Consider the following 22,466-nt stretch of genomic DNA (forward strand, 5'->3'; position numbering starts at 1 on the left):
GGGGTTTGAAAACAGTCGCTTCACAGGTCATCTAGTTTTTCAGTTGTTTAAGGAAGATGGGTAAATCCCAGTCTCTTTCAGACCACAGGAAAAAGCACAACACACAGTTTTTAACAGGAGTAAATTCTGTTTTTATTTTTGACTGCTTTGTTGTTATTCTATCTCTAGAGAAAACAGTGATCTAAAATTTTCCAACATAGTTAAAAAAAAAATAAAATAAAATAAAACTTTCCAACATAGTTCAACACCTTGGGAGGTGAACCATCAAAACATGAAAAGATTTTTCTAATGTCTGCATTTTGTTCCATGCCTATGCTACCGCAAGTGTTTTTAAACTACATCTCTTAAAAATTCTAACTCAGGCATGACTTCCTCAAATCCTTTTTTAAAAATATTATAATGAAAAAGGTAATCTTTCATATTTTAGCACTCATCATAGATTTCTGGTCTTATTTTTCCACTCACTGTTGATTCCCAACAATCTGTTTATTTCCTTGCACCCTGAAGTTGAAGAGAAAGGAACTTGAATCTTTACTCAGACTCCCTTAAATGTAGACCACTGAGAGGCCTGCTGCTATTATTGCTTGTTTCCATGTTCAGCAGTTAGTATATGCATTTTATTGGTCATAGTTTTTCATCGGTAGGATTTTGTTTTACCTGTATGTCTATTCAAATTTTAGAAACCATTCAAGAGTGACCCCTAATATGAACTCAAGGACTATTAATAGTGACTCCTAAAAATTATCAGAATTTTTACTGTAATTTGTGTCAAATAGTCTACAGCTAGCAGCTTTTATTTACAAATGAATAGTAGGAATAATTTGGGGGGTTATGATAAGGTCTGGGCTTAAATTCTTCAACATGTTAGTGAGCCTTAGGGTGACAGGTCATGTAAACATTTAGAGTCATACTTGGCACTCTGGATATAAACCAGGAAACAGCAAGGCAGCAGCAGGCCTTTTGCTCTTTGGTGTGAGTAGTTCCTACAGCAGTCCACAGAGCTGTTCTGGAGACCACAAGGGTACAAGGGAGTAAGACTCATATCTGGCAGTTAGAGGAATCACCCAGGCTTGAACTCCCCCACATTCCGCAAGAACGAGCGTCTCATAATACGTCATGCACAGTGGATCCCACGGGGACATGGCCAGTGCAAGAGTCACCACCTCCAGGAGAGCCCAGACCTACCACTTCCCACCAGGTATTTCAGTTCATGCCAAGTCCTCCAAGCCCAGATGATGTTCTACCAGTTGGGGCCTTACCACAAGCAGTGTACCTTTATCAAGAGAACAAAGCTAGAAAGAGAATTGAAGCCAAGGCCAGTTTCTTATACAGAAGGAAGAATTATATTTACCCTTTACCCTCAGCCATTTACTAGTGTTTTTAAACTTAGTCTCAGGTTGCTTTAACTATTAAATGGAATAAAGTCTACTTCTTAGCTTTTAGAAAAAGTGTTTAGGTATCAGGCACTATCGATAGGCTTTTGGGATACAGAAATGAGTAGAACACCTGAAGGTATCACCCTCAAAGGGCTTGTATTCTAGTGAGTGGGACAAAGAAATAAACCAACATATAAACTAAGGTCCCCCAGCTTACTTTCTTTGCATCAGGACTGAGTCACATGGCTACCTCCAAACCAGGCATTGCCAGAGAACAGACAGTGGACAGCAGTAATGAGCTTAAATCCAAGGTCAGTATCTCCTTCAGTTCTAGACCATATTGGAATCTAGACTCACTGGATTAAGTGTTCACAAGCACTAGCGTTCATCCCAGCAATGTGGCCAGGGAAATGCATCAGCCAGTAAAGTTGCAGGGTAGGAAGACACATGGGATGGTTGGAAGCACACAGACTCCAGCAGGTCATGGTCATTTAAAGGAGTAAAAATAGCAGTAATTTTATGGTTCATTCTGAATTGAAATTTGTAGTTTGTGTAAGATTATCTACTCACCATTCTATAAAAGGACAGTACATATGTCTTCTCTGGGAAGAAGTCTTTGGGCTGTGTATGGATCATTTGAATTCCCTTAACCGAGCCTCCTCCTGCTAGTGGTCCGTGAAGTCTGTCTCCTTTAGTAGGAAAACATGTTAATCCACCTTGAGTAATAGGATCTGGGCAAATCCCTCTTTCACTTCAGTAAAACAATAAACTAGTAAGACAGTAAGAATTGTATTCATTTAGGAATATATGCTTTCTTTTTATTGATGTTACATACTTCTATCCCTGGTGAGTATGGATTTGTTTATAAATAATTTTTGATATATTTATTAAATATTTAAGACTATTTAACATTTTTATACTAAGATTAATATTATTAGAGAAATTAGAAAGTATAAAATCATCCACAATCCCATTACCCAGAGCATATTTTGCTATTTATTCTTTTAGATTTTCTTTATTCATATATAGTTACAAATACTGTGAGGGTGTGTGCTTATGCATACACACGTGTAAAATACATGTTTATGTGTGTTTGCATATATAGGATTTTAAAGGATAATTTTTTTACCTAACAGTGTATATAAATATATTCCCCCCCAAAAAAAATAAAATAAAATAAAATAATAAAAAATAAAAAATAAAAACCTCTACTAAATATATTCCCATGTCAGTATAGATCTTCTCATTTTTTTCCAATTTTATTGATATAGTTGACATACACTATTGTATAAGTTTAAGGTATACAGCGTAAAGATTTAACATATATATAATGAAATGATTACTACAGTAAGCTTAGTTTTCATCCATTAAGAAAAAAAGATTTTTCTTACCACAGTTAACACTGAGAACTCTTAGGATTTACTCATGTATGTATGTATGTATATATACCATGCAACAGTGTTAACAGTGGTCTTCATGATGTACAATTGCATTACTAGTATAGTTACTTATAACTGGAAGTTTGTTCCTTTTTGATCGCTTCATCCAATTCCCCTTTTTCCCCACCCTTTCCTGTCCACATCTGATAACTACAAATCTGATCTCTCTTTCTAGGAGTTTGGGGGTTTTTTGTTTGTTTGTTTGTTTGTTTTAAGTGAGATCATATGGTATTTGTCTTTCTCAGACTTAGTTCACTTAGCATAATACCAGAAATGGGTCCCCTGCAGATCATGAAAAAGTCGTCTCATTACAAACTCAGAATCATTTCTCAGTCATTAAAAAGTTTACAGAAGCTGAAGTGATATTTATCAGATATGACAGTGCCAATCATCCCAATTAAAATGTGCATATTTTTTTGGTCACCAGTGATAGCAGGGATGTCCCGTCCCACATTTTTAAATATTTAGATTTGCTTCTGATTTCATTGACTTGTATTTTCACATAATTGTATGGGGTAAGGGGGGTGTGTTTTGGATTTTTTTTTTATAGCATTATCAGTGTTATTAGGTACTGAGTGTTTCCATAGGAAACATGATTGAATTTTTAATTTTAGCCTTTTTCACTTGCTTATTATTTTGCCTTTAAGATTTTATTTATTTGAGAGAAACAGAGAGAGAGCATGAGAGGGGAGGTCAGAGGGAGAAGCAGACTCTCTGCAGAGCTGGGAGCCCGATGTGGGACTCGATCCCAAAACTCCAGGATCATGACCTGAGCAGTCACTTACACCAACTGGGCCACCCAGGCGCCCTTATTTTGTTTTTTGATACTAGCAGTAAATTATCATAATTATGTGGTATAAAGAAAATACATTTGTTTCACCAAGCCCAAAATAAAGCTCTCTCAGACCCCTCTGTTTACTCACTGGCACCATGAAAATATGACCTTTTTCTCTGTGAACCATGGTATGAAAAGGGAGGTACCACACTAGACTGTAACCTCTATGAGGATGGACTGTATCTTTCATGTCTGTATTCTCAGGACCTAAGATAACAGCCAGGACAGAAAGAATTCAGTAGGTTATCTCAGAAAGAGGTTGAACTCTTTCTCTGTGTTGGGTACTATACTGTGTAGGATGCTTGAAATGTATTACTTAATCCTAAAAGTAATCAACCTATTAAATACATTGATACTTTGTTAGCAAAGCTGAATATACCAAAGGTAGTGCCCACCTCTATTATGAATGCTGTAATCAGCCTGGCATACATGGGAGGAGGTGGTCCAGTCATCTGGAACCTTTTGGATTATGAGATCACTTCAGAGTTAGAATAATAGTTTTAATTCTGGCTCAGCCTAACAACTCAAGGTATTTTTCTTACTAAAAAGAAGCGTCTTCTCTAGATAAATTTTATACAAAGAAAATGTAGTAAATATTCTTAAAACTAACTGGTAAAAGCTTTTTTTCTTATCAATTTTTCATTTATTTCATTCCTCAATTTTAGATTACAAAACTCCTAGAAGAACTGAGAGAAGCCAGAGAAAACCTTACCCCAGAGATGAAACATTTCATGGGCTTAGAAAAGAAAATTAAACAGATGGAAATGAGACATCAACAAAGAGAGCAGGAACTTCAACAGGTAAAGTAGTAAATTATATTTACACATTTGTATAGCTCTTCACTTTTAAGTACCTCCCGTTTGCTATAGTTTTGCCATCTCTAGAAACACTTACTTCCTGAAGTGTTTCATTGTGTATTGATATTAAGAATAAAAATACAGCTCTTAAAGAGCATATAAAACTTTAAATTTCAAATGCCTAAAAGACTGGTTTATCTTCTCTCAAATTTAAAAAAAAAAAAGATACAAGTTTCTCTAAGATTTTATTTATTTTAGAGAGAACACAAGCAAGGGGAGGAAGAGGGAGGAGGGGAAAGAATCTCAAGCAGGTCCCAAGCCGAACATGGAGCCTAATGCATGGTTTGCTTTCATGACCCAGAGATCATAACCTGAGCCCAAACCAAGAGTCGGATGCTTAACCAACCGAGCCACCCATGTGCCCCTCATGTTCTTAATTACTGATGGCTGCCTAAAAAGAATGAGTCTTTGAAATCCATAGTCCATATTCATTTTATAAATGTTTATAAGAAGTAGAATTATATTAAAAGATAAATCATTTAAAATAGATGCCCGGCACTAGTAATATCGTAATTACTCAACTACAGATAATAGAAATTAAAAATGAATGAGCTTTAGTATAGATCACATGAGACCACAAAATAAGTTTCAGAATATTAGTAAGATTGAAATCAAAGCAAGCATCTTTTCCAACCAAAATGGTATGAAACTACAAATCAATTACCAAAAAAACAAAACAAAACAAAACAAAAAAAACCCACAAACACATGGAGGCTAACCAAGATGCTACTAAATAATAGGTCAAGGGAAAAATCATAGAGGAAATTTTAAAATGCCTTGAGACACGTAACACAACATTCCAAAATCTTTTGGACACAACAAAAGCAGTTCTGTGAGGGAAATTTTTCATAGCTCTACAGTACCTCAAGAAACAAGAAATAGGGTGCCTGGGTGGCTCAGACAATTGTGTCTGCTTTCGGCTCAAGTCATGATCCCAGAGTCCTGGGATGGAGCCCCACATCAGGCTCCCTGTTCGGCAGAGAGCCTGCTTCTCCCCCTGCCTACCGCTTCCCCTGCTTGTCTCTGTGCTTTCTCTCTCTCTGACAAGTAAATGAAATCTTTCAAAACAGAAACAAGAAATATATCAGGGCACCTAGGTGGCTTGGTCGGTTAAGTGACTGCCTTGATGTCAGGTCATGATCTCAGGGTCCTGGGACTGAGCCCCATGTTGGGCTCCGTGCTCAGTGGGGCATCTGCTTCTCCCTCTCCCTCTGTCACTCCCCCCACCTACTTGTGCTCGATTGCTCTCAAATAAACAAAATCTTAAAAAAAAAAAAAAAACCTTAATCTATCACACCTAAAGAAACTAAAAAAGAACAAAGCTCCAAGATAGGAGAAAGAAGGAAGTAATAAAGGTCAAGAAAAAAAAATAAATGAAATAGTTTCATTCATCTTTTCTATTTTTTGGTCTCTAAGAGGTGGTTCTTTGAATTATAAGCATTAACTGATAAGCTTGTAAAGACAGACTCATTCAAGAAAATAAGAGAGGACTTCAACAAATACACTCAAAAATGAAAGCTTTTTCGTGATCTGGTACAAGGATGTCCACTCTCACTGCTTTTACTCAAGATAGTACTGGAATTCATAGGCAAAATAATCAGACAAATAAAAAGCAGGGGTTCCTGGGTAGCTCAGTGGGTTAAAGCCTCTGCCTTTGGCTCAGGTCATGATCTCAGGGTCCTGGGATCAAGCCCCACATCGAGCTCTCTGCCTGACAGGGAGCCTGCTTCCCCCTCTATCTCTGCCTGCCTCTCTGCCTACTTGTGATCTCTGTCTGTGAAAAAAAATAAATAAAATCTTTAAAAAAAAAAAAAAGAAAGAAATAGCATACAAATTGATAAGTACAGCTGTTGCTATTTACAGATAGCATGATACTGTATAATCAAAACCCTACAGACTCCACAAAAAATCAGAATAAATTAGTTCAGTAAAGCAGCATACAGACATCTGTTGCATTTCTGTATACTAAAAATTAGCAAAAATAAATTAAGACAATGACTTTATAACTGCATCAAAAAGAATAGAATATGTAAGAGTAAATTTAACCTAAGAATTAACAGACCTGTACTCTGATAATTCTAAGACCTAGATGAAGGAAATTGAAGGTGGCACAAAAAATGGAAAGATACACCATACTCATGAACTGGAAGAATATTGTTCAGATGTTCATAGTACCCAAAAGCAGTCTGCAGGTTCAGTGCAATCTCTATCAAGATACCAACAGTAGCATTTTTCATAGATCTAGAATAAATATTCCTCAAGTTTATATGGAATCACAAAGGACCCCGAGTAGCCAAAGCTGGAGGTATCACACTCCCAGTTTTCCAGCTGTACTACAAAGCTACAGTAATGAAAACAGTATAGGACTAGCAGAAAAACATATAGATCAGTGAACAGAATAGAAAGCCCAGAAATAAACCCACGCTTAACATGGTTGATTAATCTATGATAAAGGAGTCAAGACTACACAATGAAGATAAGACTGTCTCTTCAATAAATGGTGCTAGAAAAACTGAATGGCTGCATGCAAAAGAATGAAATTGGACCACTATCTTACACCATATACAAAAAAAAAAAAAAAAAAAAAAAACCCTCTAAATGGATTAAGACCTAAATGTAAGACCTGAAACCATAAAACTACAAAAAACAAATAATAAACTCTTGGAATCAGTCTTGGCAATTTTTTTTTTTTTTTTTTTTTGATATGTCTCCTCAGACATCCATCCACACAAAAAACCTTTTAAGGAAACATTGGCTGAAACAACACATTAGGTAAGATGGAATTAACATATACAGAACATTCCACCCAAAAGTAGTAATACACATTTTTAAACACACATGGAACATTTTCCAGGATGGATCATATATTGGCCATGAAACAAGTCTTAATAAATTGAAGACTGAAGTATTAGGCCAATTTCCCCAAACATGGGGATATGAAACTAGACATCAATTACAAAGGGAAAAAAATGGAAAATTCTCAAATGTGAGTAATGAAACCAAATTAAGCAACCAATAGGTTGAAGAACAAATCGACAGAAATATAAAAATATTTTGAGAGTGCCTGGGTGGCTCTCAGTGGGTTAAGCCTCTGCTTTCAGCTCAGGTCATGATCTCAGGGTCCTGGGATCAAGGCCCACGTCTGGCTCTCTCTGCTTGGCAGGGAGCCTGCTTCCTCTCTCTCTCTCTCTCATTCTCTCTCTGCCTGCCTCTCTGCCTACTTGTGATCTGTCAAATAAATGAATAAAAAAAAAAAATCTTTAAAAAAAACAAAAAGAAAAAATATTTTGAGACAGTTAAAAATGGAAACACAGTATATACCAAAACTTAGGGGATGCACCAAAAATAGTTTTAAGAGGCAAGTTCATAGCATTAAGTGCCTGTGTCAAGAAACAAGATTTCAAATAGACCGCTTTACACCTCAAGGAACTAGAGAATAAATGAAGCCCAAAGATGGCAAAATTAAGGAAATAACAAAGATCAGAGCAGGAATAAAGACTAAAAAGATCAAAGAGACTAAGAGCTCGTTCTTTGTAAAGATAAAATTAGCAAGCTTTTAGCTAGACTAAGTAAGAAAAGAGAGAAAACTAAAATAAATGTAATCAAAATGAAAGAAGAGACATTACAACTGATACCACAGAAATACAAAGGATGAGACTGGTATGAATAATTGTACAACAAACTGGACAACCTGGGAGAAATGGATAAATTTCTAGGAACATAAAATTTACCAAAAGGCATCATGAAGAAATAAAAGATCGAAAAAGACTGATTACTAGTAAGGAGATTGAATTAGTAATCGAAAACATCCCAACCAGCGGACTTTGCTGCTGAGTTCTAAAAATATGTAATGAAGAATAAGTACCAGTGCTTTTCAAACATTTGCAAACAATAAAAGAGGAGGGAATTCTTCAAACTTATTTTTGTAGGGCCAGCATTACCCTGGTACCAAAACCGTGCAAGAAAACGCAAGTCAGTGTCCCTCGTGTACATAGATGTAAAAATCATGAACAAATTATTAAGTCAAATTCAGCAATGTTATAAGGGGATCATACACCATCAAGTTGTATTTATTCCAGAAGTACAGGGATGGTTTCCCATCCACAAATAAGTGTGATATACCTCATTAATAAAATGAAGAGTAAAAATCACAAGATGATCTCCATAAATGCAAAAAAAGCATTTAACAAAATTCAGCATCTTTTCCTGATAGAAATTCAACAAACAAAATATAGAGGGAATGTACCTTGACATAATAAAATCCACACTCATTGGTGAAAAGCTGAAGGCTTTTCCTTTAAGATCACAAACAAGGAGCGCCTGGGTGGTTCAGTGGATTAAGCCTCTTACCTTGGGCTCAGGTCAGGATCTCAGGGCCCTGGGAGCCCAGCATCAGGCTCTCTGCTCACCAGGGAGCCTCCCTCCGCATTCTCTCTCGCCTGCCTCTCTGCCTACTTAGGATCTTATTCTCTCTGCCAAATAAATAAATAAAATCTTTAAAAAAAAAAAAAAGACAAGGATGCCTTAGTCAAGAAATGTCTCTTAATTGCAAAAGAAGTAAAACTATCACTCTTTGCAAATGACATGATAAGATATATAAGAAACCCTAAAGACTTCACAAAAACACTGTTAGAACTGAAACGAATTCAGTAAAGTTACAAATACAAAACCAATGTACAGAAATCTGTTGCATTCCTATACACAATAAACTGAAATTTTTTAAAGTCAATCTTAGAAATTCTTAAATGCTATATGCATAGATAAATAGAATAGATAGGTTGTTTTTGGAAGCAGAGCATGGGATGTAGGCAAGATGTGTGTAGGGAGAAAAGGTAAAAACTGTTGTAAAATAAACAAGTTAAAGGGGTGTAATGTACAGTGTGGTAACTATAGTTAATACAATAAATTGTATATCTGAAAGCTATTAAAGAGTAGATCTCAAAAGTTCTTACTTTTGAGTAACTAATGTAGGACCTTTTCACAGCATATGCAAATGTCAATCATTATGTTGTACACAATACAATAAACATAAAAAGCTAGTTAATGAAACCAATTAACATCATAAAAACATGTAAAGGGTGTTAAAAACTCAGTGGTAAATAGGTTGACCAAAATTGTAATGGTGCTTCCTAATTCATTTACAACTCTAAGTTAAAACAGTTTTTACTGTACGTGAAAAAACAAGACATACTAAAAAATAACTGCAACTACACTAACTTATTGGATACAAAACATAAAAAACATTAATTTTAACATCAGTAACGTGAAGTTGGGGGGAAGTCGGAATGAAAATGTAAAGTTTATGTATACTATCAAAGTTACTTAAAATAGATTGTTAAAAATAAATCACATTTTCTGTAAGCATTATTTTAACTACAAAATAAAAACCTGTACAAATTACAGAAAAGATTATGACAAAGGAGCCAAATATACACTACAAAAAGTCATCACATCACAAAAGATGACTGCAAGATGTAAGAAGCAAGGAACATGAGATCTAGAAAACAGTCAGAAGGGAACAAAATGTCAATAGTAATTCCTTACCTATCAGTAGTTCCTTTAAATGTAAATGGATTAAATTCTCCATTCAAACTACAGAATTGCCAAATGGATGTAATATAGTCCAAATAATAGGCCACCTAAAAAAAGAGTTTGGCTTTAAAACCAGCATAGACTGATGAGTGAAGGGATAGGAAAAGTATTTCAGTCAAATGGTAACCGACAGAAATCAGGAGTAGCTATAGTTATATCACATAAAATAGATTATAAGCTAAAAAATCCCCAAAAGAGACAGAGGTATGATATGATCATATATGATCATATGATGATATGATTATATAATCAATATGATTATATAATTATATCATGATAAAAGGGTCAATCCATCAAGATATTATCAGTTGTAAATATTTATGCATCCAACATCAGAGCATCTAAATAGATATGACAACCACTAACAATAACTAAAAGAAAGAAACAGCAATACAATAACAGGAGACTTTTTTTTTAAAGATTTTCTTTATTTATTTGACAGAGAGAGAGAGATCACAAGTAGGCAGAGAGGCAGGCAGAGAGAGAGGAAACAGGCTCCCTGCTGAGTAGAGAGCCCAATGAGGGACTCAATCCCAGGACCTTGAGATCATGACCTGAGCCAAAGGCAGAGGCTTAACCCACTGAGCCACCCAGGGGTCCCGATAGGAGACTTTAATACATCACGCTTATCAGTGGATAGGTCATCCAAACAATCAATAAGGAAACTGTGCGTTTTAAACAGTGCTATAGACAAAATGGACATACACAGTACAGTCCCTCCAACAACAGCAAAATACACATTCTTTGCAGGCACACAAAATTTTCTAGGATACCTAAAATAGTAGGCGATAAAATAAGTCTTAGCAAATTTAAGATTGAAATCATGGCAAGTATGTTTTCTGACCACAATGATAGGAAACTAGAAATCAATACTAAAAACTGGAAAATTAACAAATACATAGAAGTTCAACAACATACCTTAACCAGCAGATCAAATAAGATACTAAAAGTGAAATCAAAAAAATATCTTGAGATGATTGGAAACACAGCATACGGAGACTTATGGGTAGCAGCAAAAGCAGTTCTAAGAAGGAAGATTATAGTGTTAAATGCCTACATCAAGAAAAAGCTCTCAAACAACCCTACTTACCAGCACAGGAACTAGAAAAAGAACAAAATAAGCCCAAAGTTAGAAGAAGGAAAGAAGGATTAGAACAAAAATAAATGAAGTATAGGAAGACAACAGAAAAGATTTAAAAAAACTCTAGGAGTTGATACTTTGAAAAGATAAAATTGACAAACAAGGACATAAAATGTCAATGCTGTATGAATTTCCAATTCTAAGTTTAAACATACTTTGCAAATTCTAGACATCTATTGACATTTGGCATTTAACCACTTTTTTCCAGTTATATTGCTATAACTGACAAATAACATTGTGTAAGTTGAAAGTGCACACACATACATTGTGATACATGCAGACGCTGTGCAAAGGTTACCACGATAGTTAACATCCATCATTCACAGTTTTGTGTTTCCCTTAAGTATTTACACAGTATTTCTCCAATGCTTTGATTTTAGAATTACGAAATTATCCTATAACGAGAGATTTATAAAAATTCTGTTGCAGAGGTCCAACATATTTAATAGTCAGAAACACTGCTTTGTTGCTCTATCTAGTTGTTTTTATATGTCCAACTTTTTGTGGTTTGTAATAGTTGTGACTAATGTTTCCCTTAGGGTAAGACCTTTTGAAATGATAAGAACTGTGTTAGAAGTTACTGGACAGGGCACCCTCATTTCACAGTTGAAAAAATTCATCCACATGAGCAAGACGGTCTAGGGTGGTAGTTAAGAGCAGGGACTCAGGCCAGGGTGCTGACTCTGCCTCAAACCAGCTGTTTGTGAATCTGGGGCAAATTATTTTTTACTTAATCTCTGCCCCCATTTCCCTCCTGCTGAATGGGTATAAATATATAGAATTCACCTCCTCATGTGTTAGCAGGATTAGATGAGTTAACAGATGTACAATGTGTGTATATTTATCATTTCTCCTGCTATAATGTGTGGTGTATATTAGAACAATTTTGATTGCCCCTCAAGTGCTGGTCTTAAGAGGAACAATATTGTGGGGCGGGGGGTGGTTTGGATCCATACCAAGGTATTAGAAATTTCTGATGCTTTAAAAATGCTACTTCTAAAGTTTTGAGTGAGAGGGGAAAAAAACAAGACTAAAGCTTCCTAACTCCCTATCAGAATTACAATTCCCCCTTCTTACCCTCTTCACCCACCAGCTTGTTGATTGACACAGTGGAGCCCATTAGGTAAGGCTCCCCACTCCAGCTCCCTCCCCTCCACCATAGTCAGCATTGTGCCACTCCAGCTCTTTGAGATGGTTCAGTCTTCATCCCCACTGTGAACTGTGACTGTAATGTGAATTATTTTTTCCCCTCAGATAATACAGCAAACACACCAAGTAGTAGAAACTGAGCAAAACAAAGAAATTGAGAAATGGAAAAGACTTGCCCAGTTGAAGAATCGGGAACTGGACAAGTTCCGCACAGAATTAGACTCTATACTAGATGTTCTTCGAGAGCTGCACCGGCAGGGGGTGGTTGTGCCTGTGGCGTTTGCGGATGAAGTGAGTGCACCGTAGTATTACTAGAAGCTGGCATTTCCCAGGACTACCTGGAAAGGCCTGAAGATGGAGGGTGAATGGGACTGTGCCGCTCTCAGAAGGCGGCTTTTGAAAACAAGTGTTCCAGTGTGTGTCCGGGAAGGAAACAATGCAAAAGCAACATTTCACATTAAATTGCCCTAAATCAGTAAGGAAAAATATTAATGCTGTATTTTACTGAAAATCATTAACCAGGCACATGTTAAGTAATTTATGGGCAAGTCCCTTTGTGTCAGATGATTAGAACGAGTGATATTAGTTGTAAAAGGTCTTAACTTATGGTCTAGATGTGGAAAGAAAAAAATTGTTCATATTCTGCCATTTTTGACTAAGTGTGTATTCTGAATCGTTGATGCCGGAAAAACAGCTCCTCTTTCTCCTGGAAACTTAGAGAAGAATGTGAGCACGGAGGTTTGGACAGTCACAGCGGCAGTCCCCTGAGTAGCAGAGCTTCTGCAGTAACTGACAAGAATTAGAACTTTGTACAGCAAACAGTGAAGGCTCCATGTTCTCCTGGACTGCCACTTCTTACCTCTGAGTGCCTCAGGTTTGCACCTGATACAAGTGCAAAATATACTTCACATGTAATAGGGAAATTTGATTTCTTCATTGTTTTAATCTTCTATGCTTCTGTGTCTTAAATACTAGTCCTTTTTTATAAGTCTTAGATTATAAATGGAATATAACATCTTTATTTAAAAAGTAATATATGTTCATTAGAAAAATGAAAAGCATGCATTAAAGTAGCCAGATTGTTATTTTTTTACAATCCCCATTTCCAAAAGCAGATTGTATATAAAATATTGGTAAGTTCAAGGGGTAGCCACCTTGTTTTTAAGTGTTCTAGCCCTGTGCTGTCCTGTAGGAGTATAATATGAGGCACATGTAATTTTCATTTTCCTATAGCCACATTTAAAAAGATAAGAGGCAAATGAAATTAATTTGGTTAATTTATATCATCTAATATATCTCAAATGGCAATATGAAACTTGAGTTCTGCATTTTTTTCCATACTTAGTCTCCAAAATCTGGTGTTTTACATTTATAGCACAACTCGATTTGCACTAGCCACATTCCAAGTGCTCAGGACCATATGCCAATAAGTGCAATTCTGAAATAATAATAAAGGGTGAAAGACTGTAAAAGACAGGTGAAACAGATCTTGGTGAAATTATGGATAGCAAAAATGAAATGTGGAAATTAAGTATAAGGAATTCAATTAATGTCTTAATGTTCAACATTTTTTATGTCCTTTTTTAAGAGGGTGGAAAAAGCATTAATTAAAAGGAGCTATTTTTTATGTGAGAGAATTTTAAGTTATAACATAAACTATTTTGGTTATTAAATTGAGTGTACTTTTGTGTATTTTTTATCTGCAAACCTATTAATTTATTGCTACACCCATCCCTCCCTTTTGACTGTCCATTAGCCATTCATTACAAGCACAAACGTGGTTGATTCTGAAACACCAAATATTTGTTGGTTGATACAAACATCAAATATTCTATTAATATCAAAAAAATACATCCTATTTTGATGAGGATTCTGTATTCTCTTTTGGAATAAGCAGTGCCACATATCAGGTGTTCAGTGCTGTTTACAGAGTAAAGATCCCTAAGTATAAGAATTATTAGTTACAACTATAAACCTCAGGAAACATACTCCATTCCTTAGTCATTGTCCTGAGGGTCTAGGATGAGAACAGAGATGGACAGCACTTAGGCTATCTTGAATAGGAAGGCTTTTTTTTAAAGACTTGAGAGCTGGGGGAATGGTCAGAGGAGGAGGGAGAAGCAGACACCCCACTGAGCACAGAACCTGACACAGAGCTCCATCCCAGATGCTTAACTGACTGAGCCACCCAGGCATTCCTTGAATAGGAAGGCTTTCTTGAAGTTCCAAAAATTGTCAGTCCCTTCCTACCAATTCCATTCCCCTCACAATGTCATTAAGGCACCTGCATCCAAGGGCAAGAACCTTATCAGGGTAAAGTGCTTGCTGTTGACAAGCAGAGAGATTTCTGATTCGATCTGTTACTCTGAACCATAACCACATCAACCCACCAAACTTGCTAATTACAGGCTTCAGTATTAGGGTCCCATTCTGTATTACAAATATCCTAGATTTGTGACTAAATGCCAAGATGGTGAAAACACCTCTTTTCCCCATCCATACTACTAAGGACTAATTAGGTCAGATCCACAGGAACATGATGTAACAGACATAATCTCAGAATAAGATACTTTACAGTTACCTAGCTATTCACGCTATCCTGCTTTGAATAGCTCCTTAGCAATTAATGGTGAGAAGAGTGAAGTTTGAAAATTTTCCAAACTTCCCAAGTGACTGTAATTTTATTTTGGTATTCAGACCCATGAATTAGAGCCTTCCTTTCCAGTTTCTGTAGAAAAGTCTAAAATGAAAAGCACATGGATTCTTTCTCCACACTTGTCCAGCCCTAATTAGTCTATTTATGCCCCTGTAGTCTAAACCGTAGTAGGTCCATTTGTCTCCAGGTTTGCTGAAAGCTTCAATCACAACTACATAAATAATACAAATAGAAGGAAACGTATTTCTCACCCACACTCACTTTGAAGGATTGTTAAATGTTTGAAGAGTGGTGTCAGAGGGGAAACTACTCTCTAGGAGGAAGGGAAGCATTAAGTTTCATCAGAACAAAATGAATCATTAGTAAATTCAGGAACAAGAGAAGCAGACAAAAAAAAAAAAAAAAAAAGGGCAGTTGTACCAGGTAAGCATCCCTGGAGCACAAAAGCAGAGAGGCAAGAACATAGCAGGAGTCTGACCCAGTGGAGCTACTCCCATTGAGCCTTCCCTGCACTTGAACCCTTAATGGTGGCCTGCCAGTCCCCACCTCAGGGTACTGATACGACAATTAGAAAATCCTGATGCAGAGGACAGAAAATAGTAGAGAGACATGTTTGGTGGTGGGAGTGGAGGTGGTTTTAACTCACCCCAGCTGCTGGCAGTAAATGTAAATAACCACACATTTGCATGGCCAGATCTTACCTGTTCAGCTCATTATTATGGTTACCTGCAAGGAGCCCTCATAAGAGCCACCAGGTGCTCATTCCCAGTTTGGGATCAGAGCCTTCACAGCAGCACAGTCCCTCATACATCGTATCAGTACATTAATTGCCTTCTTTTGTCCCTTGATTTTCATCTACAAATCCAACCCTCTCTTCCCTCTAAGGCTCTGAGCCTAGATCTACACTCCACCACTCCCGATATAAAAGGGCAACAACTGGGCCTGCTTCTCTCCACCTTTTCTCTCTCCTGAGTGCTGACCCCCCTATTCCCATTTCCTGCTGGAATTACCCATTGTCCTCAAAGTATTTAGCATGTTTGAAACCAGCTGTCCAATCCCCTGTGTTTCAGCGTTTTGTCCAGACAGTTCTAAACTTTAAGCATTCTCAAATGTCAGTTTTGGGGTGCGTTAAATTACCAAAGATGGCGGTTTAAACAACGAAGGCTCATTTCTCACCGTTCTGGAGGCTGGAAGTCCAAGATCAAGGTGGGCACGAGACGGTTTGCTTCTTGACCTGAAGCGGTCTGTCTGCTTGGATCCCCACAAGGTAGAAAACAGAGAAGCAAGCTCTCGTGGGACTTCTTATAAGCGCCCTAATCTCATTCATGATGGTGCCAGCCACCCTTACCACCTCACCTAATCCCAATTACCTCCCAAAGGCCCGCTCTCCTAGTACCAGCACACCGAGGGGCTGGGTTTCAACATACACATTCTAAGGAGACACGAACGTTTAGTCTGCACTGAAGAGTTCTCAACATGTGGTCATCCATCCTGTAGCCAGTTTCTTCAAAACAATGTTTCTATTGTCTTCTATTCTAATGTCTCCTTTCATTCCCATATTGTTGGGTCCCCAATGTTCAGTCCCTCAATAATGGGTCGTGATTAAAGGAGCAAGACTGATACAAAGCAAAGGTCAAGCAAAGCTTTATTTTGCACCAAGCATCAAGAATCAAAACGACTGTCAAACAGACCAGTTGGGGCCATCCCTTACAGAGAGGACGACCCTCCCTGCTTCCCAGACTAACTTTTTTTTTTTTTTTAGTTTAAAGAATAACTTTATTTTTTTATTTCAGCATAACAGTATTCATTATTTTTGCACCACACCCAGTGCTCCATGCAATCCGTGCCCTCTCTAATACCCACCACCTGGTTCCCCCAACCTCCCACCCCCCCCCCCGCCGCTTCAAACCCCTCAGATTGTTTTTCAGAGTCCACAGTCTCTCATGGTTCACCTCCCCTTCCAATTTCCCCCAACTCCCTTCTCCTCTCTAACTCCCCTTGCTATTTGTTTTGCTCCACAAATAAGTGAAACCATATGATAATTGACTCACTCTGCTTGACTTATTTCACTCAGCATAATCTCTTCCAGTCCCAACCATGTTGCTACAAAAGTTGGGTATTCATCCTTTCTGATGGATGCATAATACTCCATAGTGTATATGGACCACATCTTCCTTATCCATTCATCCGCTGAAGGGCATCTTGGTTCTTTCCACAGTTTGGCGACCGTGGCCATTGCTGCTATAAACATTGGGGTACAGATGGCCCTTCTTTTCACTATATCTGTATCTTTGGGGTAAATACCCAGTAGTGCAATTGTAGGGTCATAGGGAAGCTCTATTTTTAATTTCTTGAGGAATCTCCATACTGTTCTCCAAAGTGGCTGCACCAACTTGCATTCCCACCAACAGTGTAAGAGGGTTCCCCTTTCTCCATATCCCCTCCAACACATGTTGTTTCCTGTCTTGCTAATTTTGGCCATTCTAACTGGTGTAAGGTGATATCTCAATGTGGTTTTAATTTGAATCTCCCTGATGGCTAGTGATGATGAACATTTTTTCATGTGTCTGATAGCCATTTGTATGTCTTGATTGGAGAAGTGTCTGTTCATATCTTCTGCCCATTTTTTGATATGATTATCTGTTTTGTGTGTGTTGAGTTTGAGGAGTTCTTTATAGATCCTGGATATCAACCTTTTGTCTATACTGTCATTTGCAAATATCTTCTCCCATTCCATGGGTTGCCTTTTTGTTTTCTTGACTATTTCCTTTGCTATGCAGAAGCTTTTGATTTTGATGAAGTCCCAAAAGTTTATTTTCACTTTTGTTTCCTTTGCCTTTGGAGACATATCTTGAAAAAAGTTGCTGTGGCTGATATCAAAGAGATTACTGCCTATGTTCTCCTCTAGGATTCTGATGGATTCCTGTCTCACGTTGAGGTCTTTTATCCATTTTGAGTTTATCTTTTATAGAGCAAAGGCCATGCGGTTGGGCCTGGCCACACACAGGTGGCCAATGAAGTTGTAACACACAGAGAAAGCTGCACAGTCATGCTAGGTGACCAATTTAATTACAATTTACCTTAGTAGACATTTGAACCAGCCTATCACCTTGGTCAGAATTGGCACCTAAAAGGTGCCCAAAGGGCGGGGCCTATACTCCTTGGTAACTGGGGAGACAGTATGCACCCTTCTCACTGATCTGATGTCTCCACCTGGCCTGACCCACCCTTGTATTTACCTGGGACTGGTTTTTAAATAAGTTCCCCTGGGGCGGGGCGGAGCGGGGGGCAATTTAAGTTTTACAACAAAATGGCAGTTCAACTGGGATGGGGCCGCTCTGGCTAAATAGGCCCTTACAGTATCTCCCACCACTGACCCGGTCACAATTTCACTCCTTCCTTTTCTTGTAGAGGTTTAATTGACGCCTCTGCCCCTGTGCTCTCCTCACTCCAAATAGCCTGCAGAACAGCAATGCCAGATAGTTCCTCCTGAAACTCTCCTTCATGCATGCATACCTGCTTCCCGCTTCAGCTAGTTGTTTTTCAGATGTAAATGTTAGAATCCTTACCCTAAGCCTCCAAGGCACTCCTCACTCTGACCCAGCCTTCCTCTCCACACTCCATCCCAGACTACTCTCTCACACAAATACTACATATGCCAGCCTCCTGTGCCTGCAATTACGACAATTACCACAAACTAATGGCTTAAAACAACACAGATTTATCATCTTACTGTTCTGTAGATCAGAGGTCCAACACAGTTCTCATTGAGCTAAAATCAAGGTATCAGCAGGGCTGCATTCCTTCTGGAGACTATCGGAGGAAGAAAAGTTTCCTTGCTTTTTCCAGCCTTTCATTCTCCTTTTCAACTTCTATTCCTTAGCTTTGCCCCCCTCCCTTCATCTTCACAGAACCTTGCATCTCTCTGAGCGTTCTTCCCTACCACTGACTCAAAAATCAGCTGGGAGACATTCACTGCTTTTAAGGACCCTTAAGATTAGATTGGTCCTGGACAATCCAGGATGCTCTTCCCATCTCCATTTCAGGATACTTAACAATATCTGCAAAGTCCCTTTTGGATGTACAGGACATGTACGCCCCCTAGGTGGCTACCTTGCAGGGAGATGGTTAGCAGAGAGCCTGATTCTGCCTACCACACTCCTCTCATTCAAACCCATCTCCTAATCTGACCATGCCACATATGCTAACACCTTGGCTTATGTCCTCCTTTTTATTTGACCATCCTGTCCCCCACCACATCCTTTGCTCACTACACCAGGTTTTCAAGACCACATTCTTCTCTAAACTGAACATATATTTGGCATCTGATGCCTGGTTATATTTCTCACTGTATACACACACATACACTTGAAAGACTCCGCATATAGACACCCCCCCCCAAGCCATTGATTAACTAACTGCTTCTTGGCTTTTCTGTAATCGTTTGGCTTCGCCCTTCCCCTGTTAGACCCTTCCCCCAGTTAATTGTTTAACCGCTCTCTTGCCTTTCTGTAACTGCTTGGCTTTTAGGGGGTGATACTGGTCTCCTGTTTAAACAGGATACCTTATGTGCATAGTCATGTAGGCAAGGGGGGTCGCCTAAGTATGTGGACCTAGTCCCGTAGGCAGGATGTTTCTCTGCTAAGTAATAAGGTCCACTCCCCCTCCTCACTCCCCCTCCCCACCTTTCTCTTCACGCGCCGGGGTCCTTCAAAGCCAATCTACAAACACCGAGTATGCCTTACATTCAAACCAGCCAATAAGAACCTTGTAACTATGTTTCTGCTTCTGTACGTATGCTTTCACTTCCCCAAACCCCATAAAAAGGCCCTGAACAAAGGGCTGGCGCGCGAGTCTTCCTAAGACTTGATCGCCCGCAGGTACCTGTGTCAACTCAATAAACCTCGTGCTGTTTGCATCTGATCAGTGGACTCGGCTTGGTTTTTGGGTCCGGGGGTCTCCTCCTGAGAAGGGGTCCATTCCGGGGTGCTTGGAGCACCGGGGGATCTTTCACACTCACATACATACCTCCCTGTCCAACTCTTTATTTTCCTAGGATCTCCTGGGGGAATCAGTTCCATGATGACAGTGATACCAATGACTCAAGAACTTTGATAAAGAAGGAATCATGGCAAAGCTGCCACAGAAATAGGCTGAGAAGTAAATAATTGCTCTAGTGTTTATGGAATCTAATAGTTCATTGTTGTTTTTTTAACTTTATATCACTGTATTTCAGATTTTAATGTGAATTTTCTTTAACTACAAGCAAAGATTCTATTTTAGGGAAAAAAACGAAGGGGATTTCTATCTTCTAACAAATGGTCTACTAGCCTTTTAAACACAGGATGCTTTAAGCAACATTAGCGCTGTGCCACAAATAAACAGGATTTACATAATCTCACCAGGTGTCATGAATATGGAAAGACAAAGGGAGAAAAACCAAAAATCCATTCATAAGTGTGAATTTGAACCTCATATTGCTCACAGGAGAAACCATTTTCCAAGGTGGGGAAATGTAATGCCTGAGTGTGATGAGAAAGCTGATTTCCCTACTCATATAATTATGCTGCTAATTTCTTAGGTACAAGAACAGTTTCCTCATTGTATTTGTTCCTAATAAGTATGGAACACTTTAGACTCTACAAAATCAGACTAAATATATCCCCATACTGCCAGATCACTGGGCTTAATTTCCCCCATAAGAAGGAGATGATTATACTCCTAGAAAAATTCTTCCTGAGAATAATGGGCTTTCAGAGGGTAAGTTCCCTGCAGTGGAAGGCTAGAGGAGAGCCAGAAGGGACTAGTGGAAATAGTGTAGGTCTGAGTCAAGGCATTGCTGACCTAGGAGCCAAAGATACCATTGATATCCCTAAAGATATGACATTCACCCAGAAGTTCAATGATGAGGGAGCATGTGTACTATAGGTTAAGACACAGATGCATAATTATCACAATTCAACTAGAATATGTTTCAACACTCAGACAATATCCCATTGTTCTTTGAAAGTGCAGTACTGGCAATAGGAATAATGAAGCCTGAGAGAACTTAGAGATATGATTAAAAAAAAAAATTCTAAATCTGTCGAACTCCTTAACAATATGCAGGAGATGAGTAGATGTCTTCTGCAGATCTCTCTTAATGTGGGGTTCACTCCTGCAAAGTCTAAAATTAACTTTTTTCACCAGGGAGAGGGAACAAATCAAGATTCCTGACCTGGTGGGGTTTACTAGATGGCAGGAAATTTCAGAAAAGTACACAGAGCCAAATATGAATAAAAATGATAAGAGTTATGGAGTGTCAGTGGTTAAGTTGCTGCCTTCGGCTCAGGTCATGATCTCAGGATCCTGGGATGGAGTCCCACATCGGGCTCTCTGCTTGGCGGGGAGCCTGCTTCCCTCTCTCTCTCTGCCTGCCTCTCTGCCTACTTGTGATCTTTCTCTGTCAAATAAATAAATAAAATCTTTAAAAAAAAAAAAGAGTTATGGAGTGTGAGTGGAACATGGAAGAAAAAGAAATTCCTTTCACCTGGGATCTGGAAAGTTTTTTTGGGAAATGTGGTTTTGAGGGTGTATCTTAAGTAATGGATGAATTTTGGCAGAACTGGATATAAGAAAGGAAATTCCAAAAACTGATTCCAAAATTCATATAGAAATTCAAAGGACCCAAATAGTTACAACAACTTCAAGAAAGAAGAACAAAGTTGGAGGACTTACACTGTCTGATTTCAACACTAATTATAAAGCTACAGTAATCAAGAAGTATGATTTAGCATAAAATAGGCAAATAGAACAATGCAACAGAAAAGACTATCCAGAAATAAGCCAACACACGTACATGGACAACTGATTTTTAATAAAGGTGCAAAGGCAACTCAGTAAGAAACAAATAGTGCTGAAATAATTACATATCTTAAAACAAAATACAAAAAAAACAGTTGAACTTAGATCCATACCTCACAACATACACAAAGATGAACTCAAAATGGATCATAGACCTTAATATAAAACTTCAAACTATAAAACTTATAGGAAATAAGATTAAATATTTATGATCTTAAACTTGACGACGATTTCTTTGACACAACGCCAAAACTATGACCTGTATTAAAAAGAATTGATAGGGCGCCTGGGTGGCTCAGTGGGTTAAGCTGCTGCCTTCGGCTCAGGTCATGATCTCAGGGTCCTGGGATCGAGTCCCGCATCGGGCTCTCTGCTCGGCAGGGAGCCTGCTTCCTCCTCTCTCTCTCTGCCTGCCTCTCTGCCTACTTGTGATCTCTGTCTGCCAAATAAATAAATAAATAATCTTTAAAAAAAAAAAAAAGAATTGATAAATTGGACTATATCATAATAAGGAACTTCTGCTCTTCTAAGACACTATCAAGCAAATGAAAAAGACACGCTATAGGCTGAGAGAAACT

The 22,466-nt window shown here is 38.2% G+C and overlaps 1 protein-coding gene across 3 annotated transcripts in view; it reads left to right on the forward strand.

The window, feature by feature from the left end:
* Window positions 1-14,062, forward strand: part of CEP162 (centrosomal protein 162) — a 99,012-nt gene extending 84,950 nt beyond the window's left edge. For all 3 annotated transcript variants that reach the window (XM_044246232.1, XM_044246249.1, XM_044246241.1), the window contains 2 exons: window positions 4,316-4,450; window positions 12,495-14,062. In XM_044246232.1, the coding sequence (XP_044102167.1) occupies window positions 4,316-4,450; window positions 12,495-12,695 (336 nt within the window). In that variant the 3' untranslated portion in view covers window positions 12,696-14,062. The remainder of the gene's footprint in view (window positions 1-4,315; window positions 4,451-12,494) is intronic.
* Window positions 14,063-22,466: the final 8,404 nt, after the last annotated feature.

This window comes from Neovison vison, chromosome 1 (genome assembly GCF_020171115.1).
Source record: "Neovison vison isolate M4711 chromosome 1, ASM_NN_V1, whole genome shotgun sequence".
NCBI lineage: Eukaryota > Metazoa > Chordata > Mammalia > Carnivora > Mustelidae > Neogale > Neogale vison.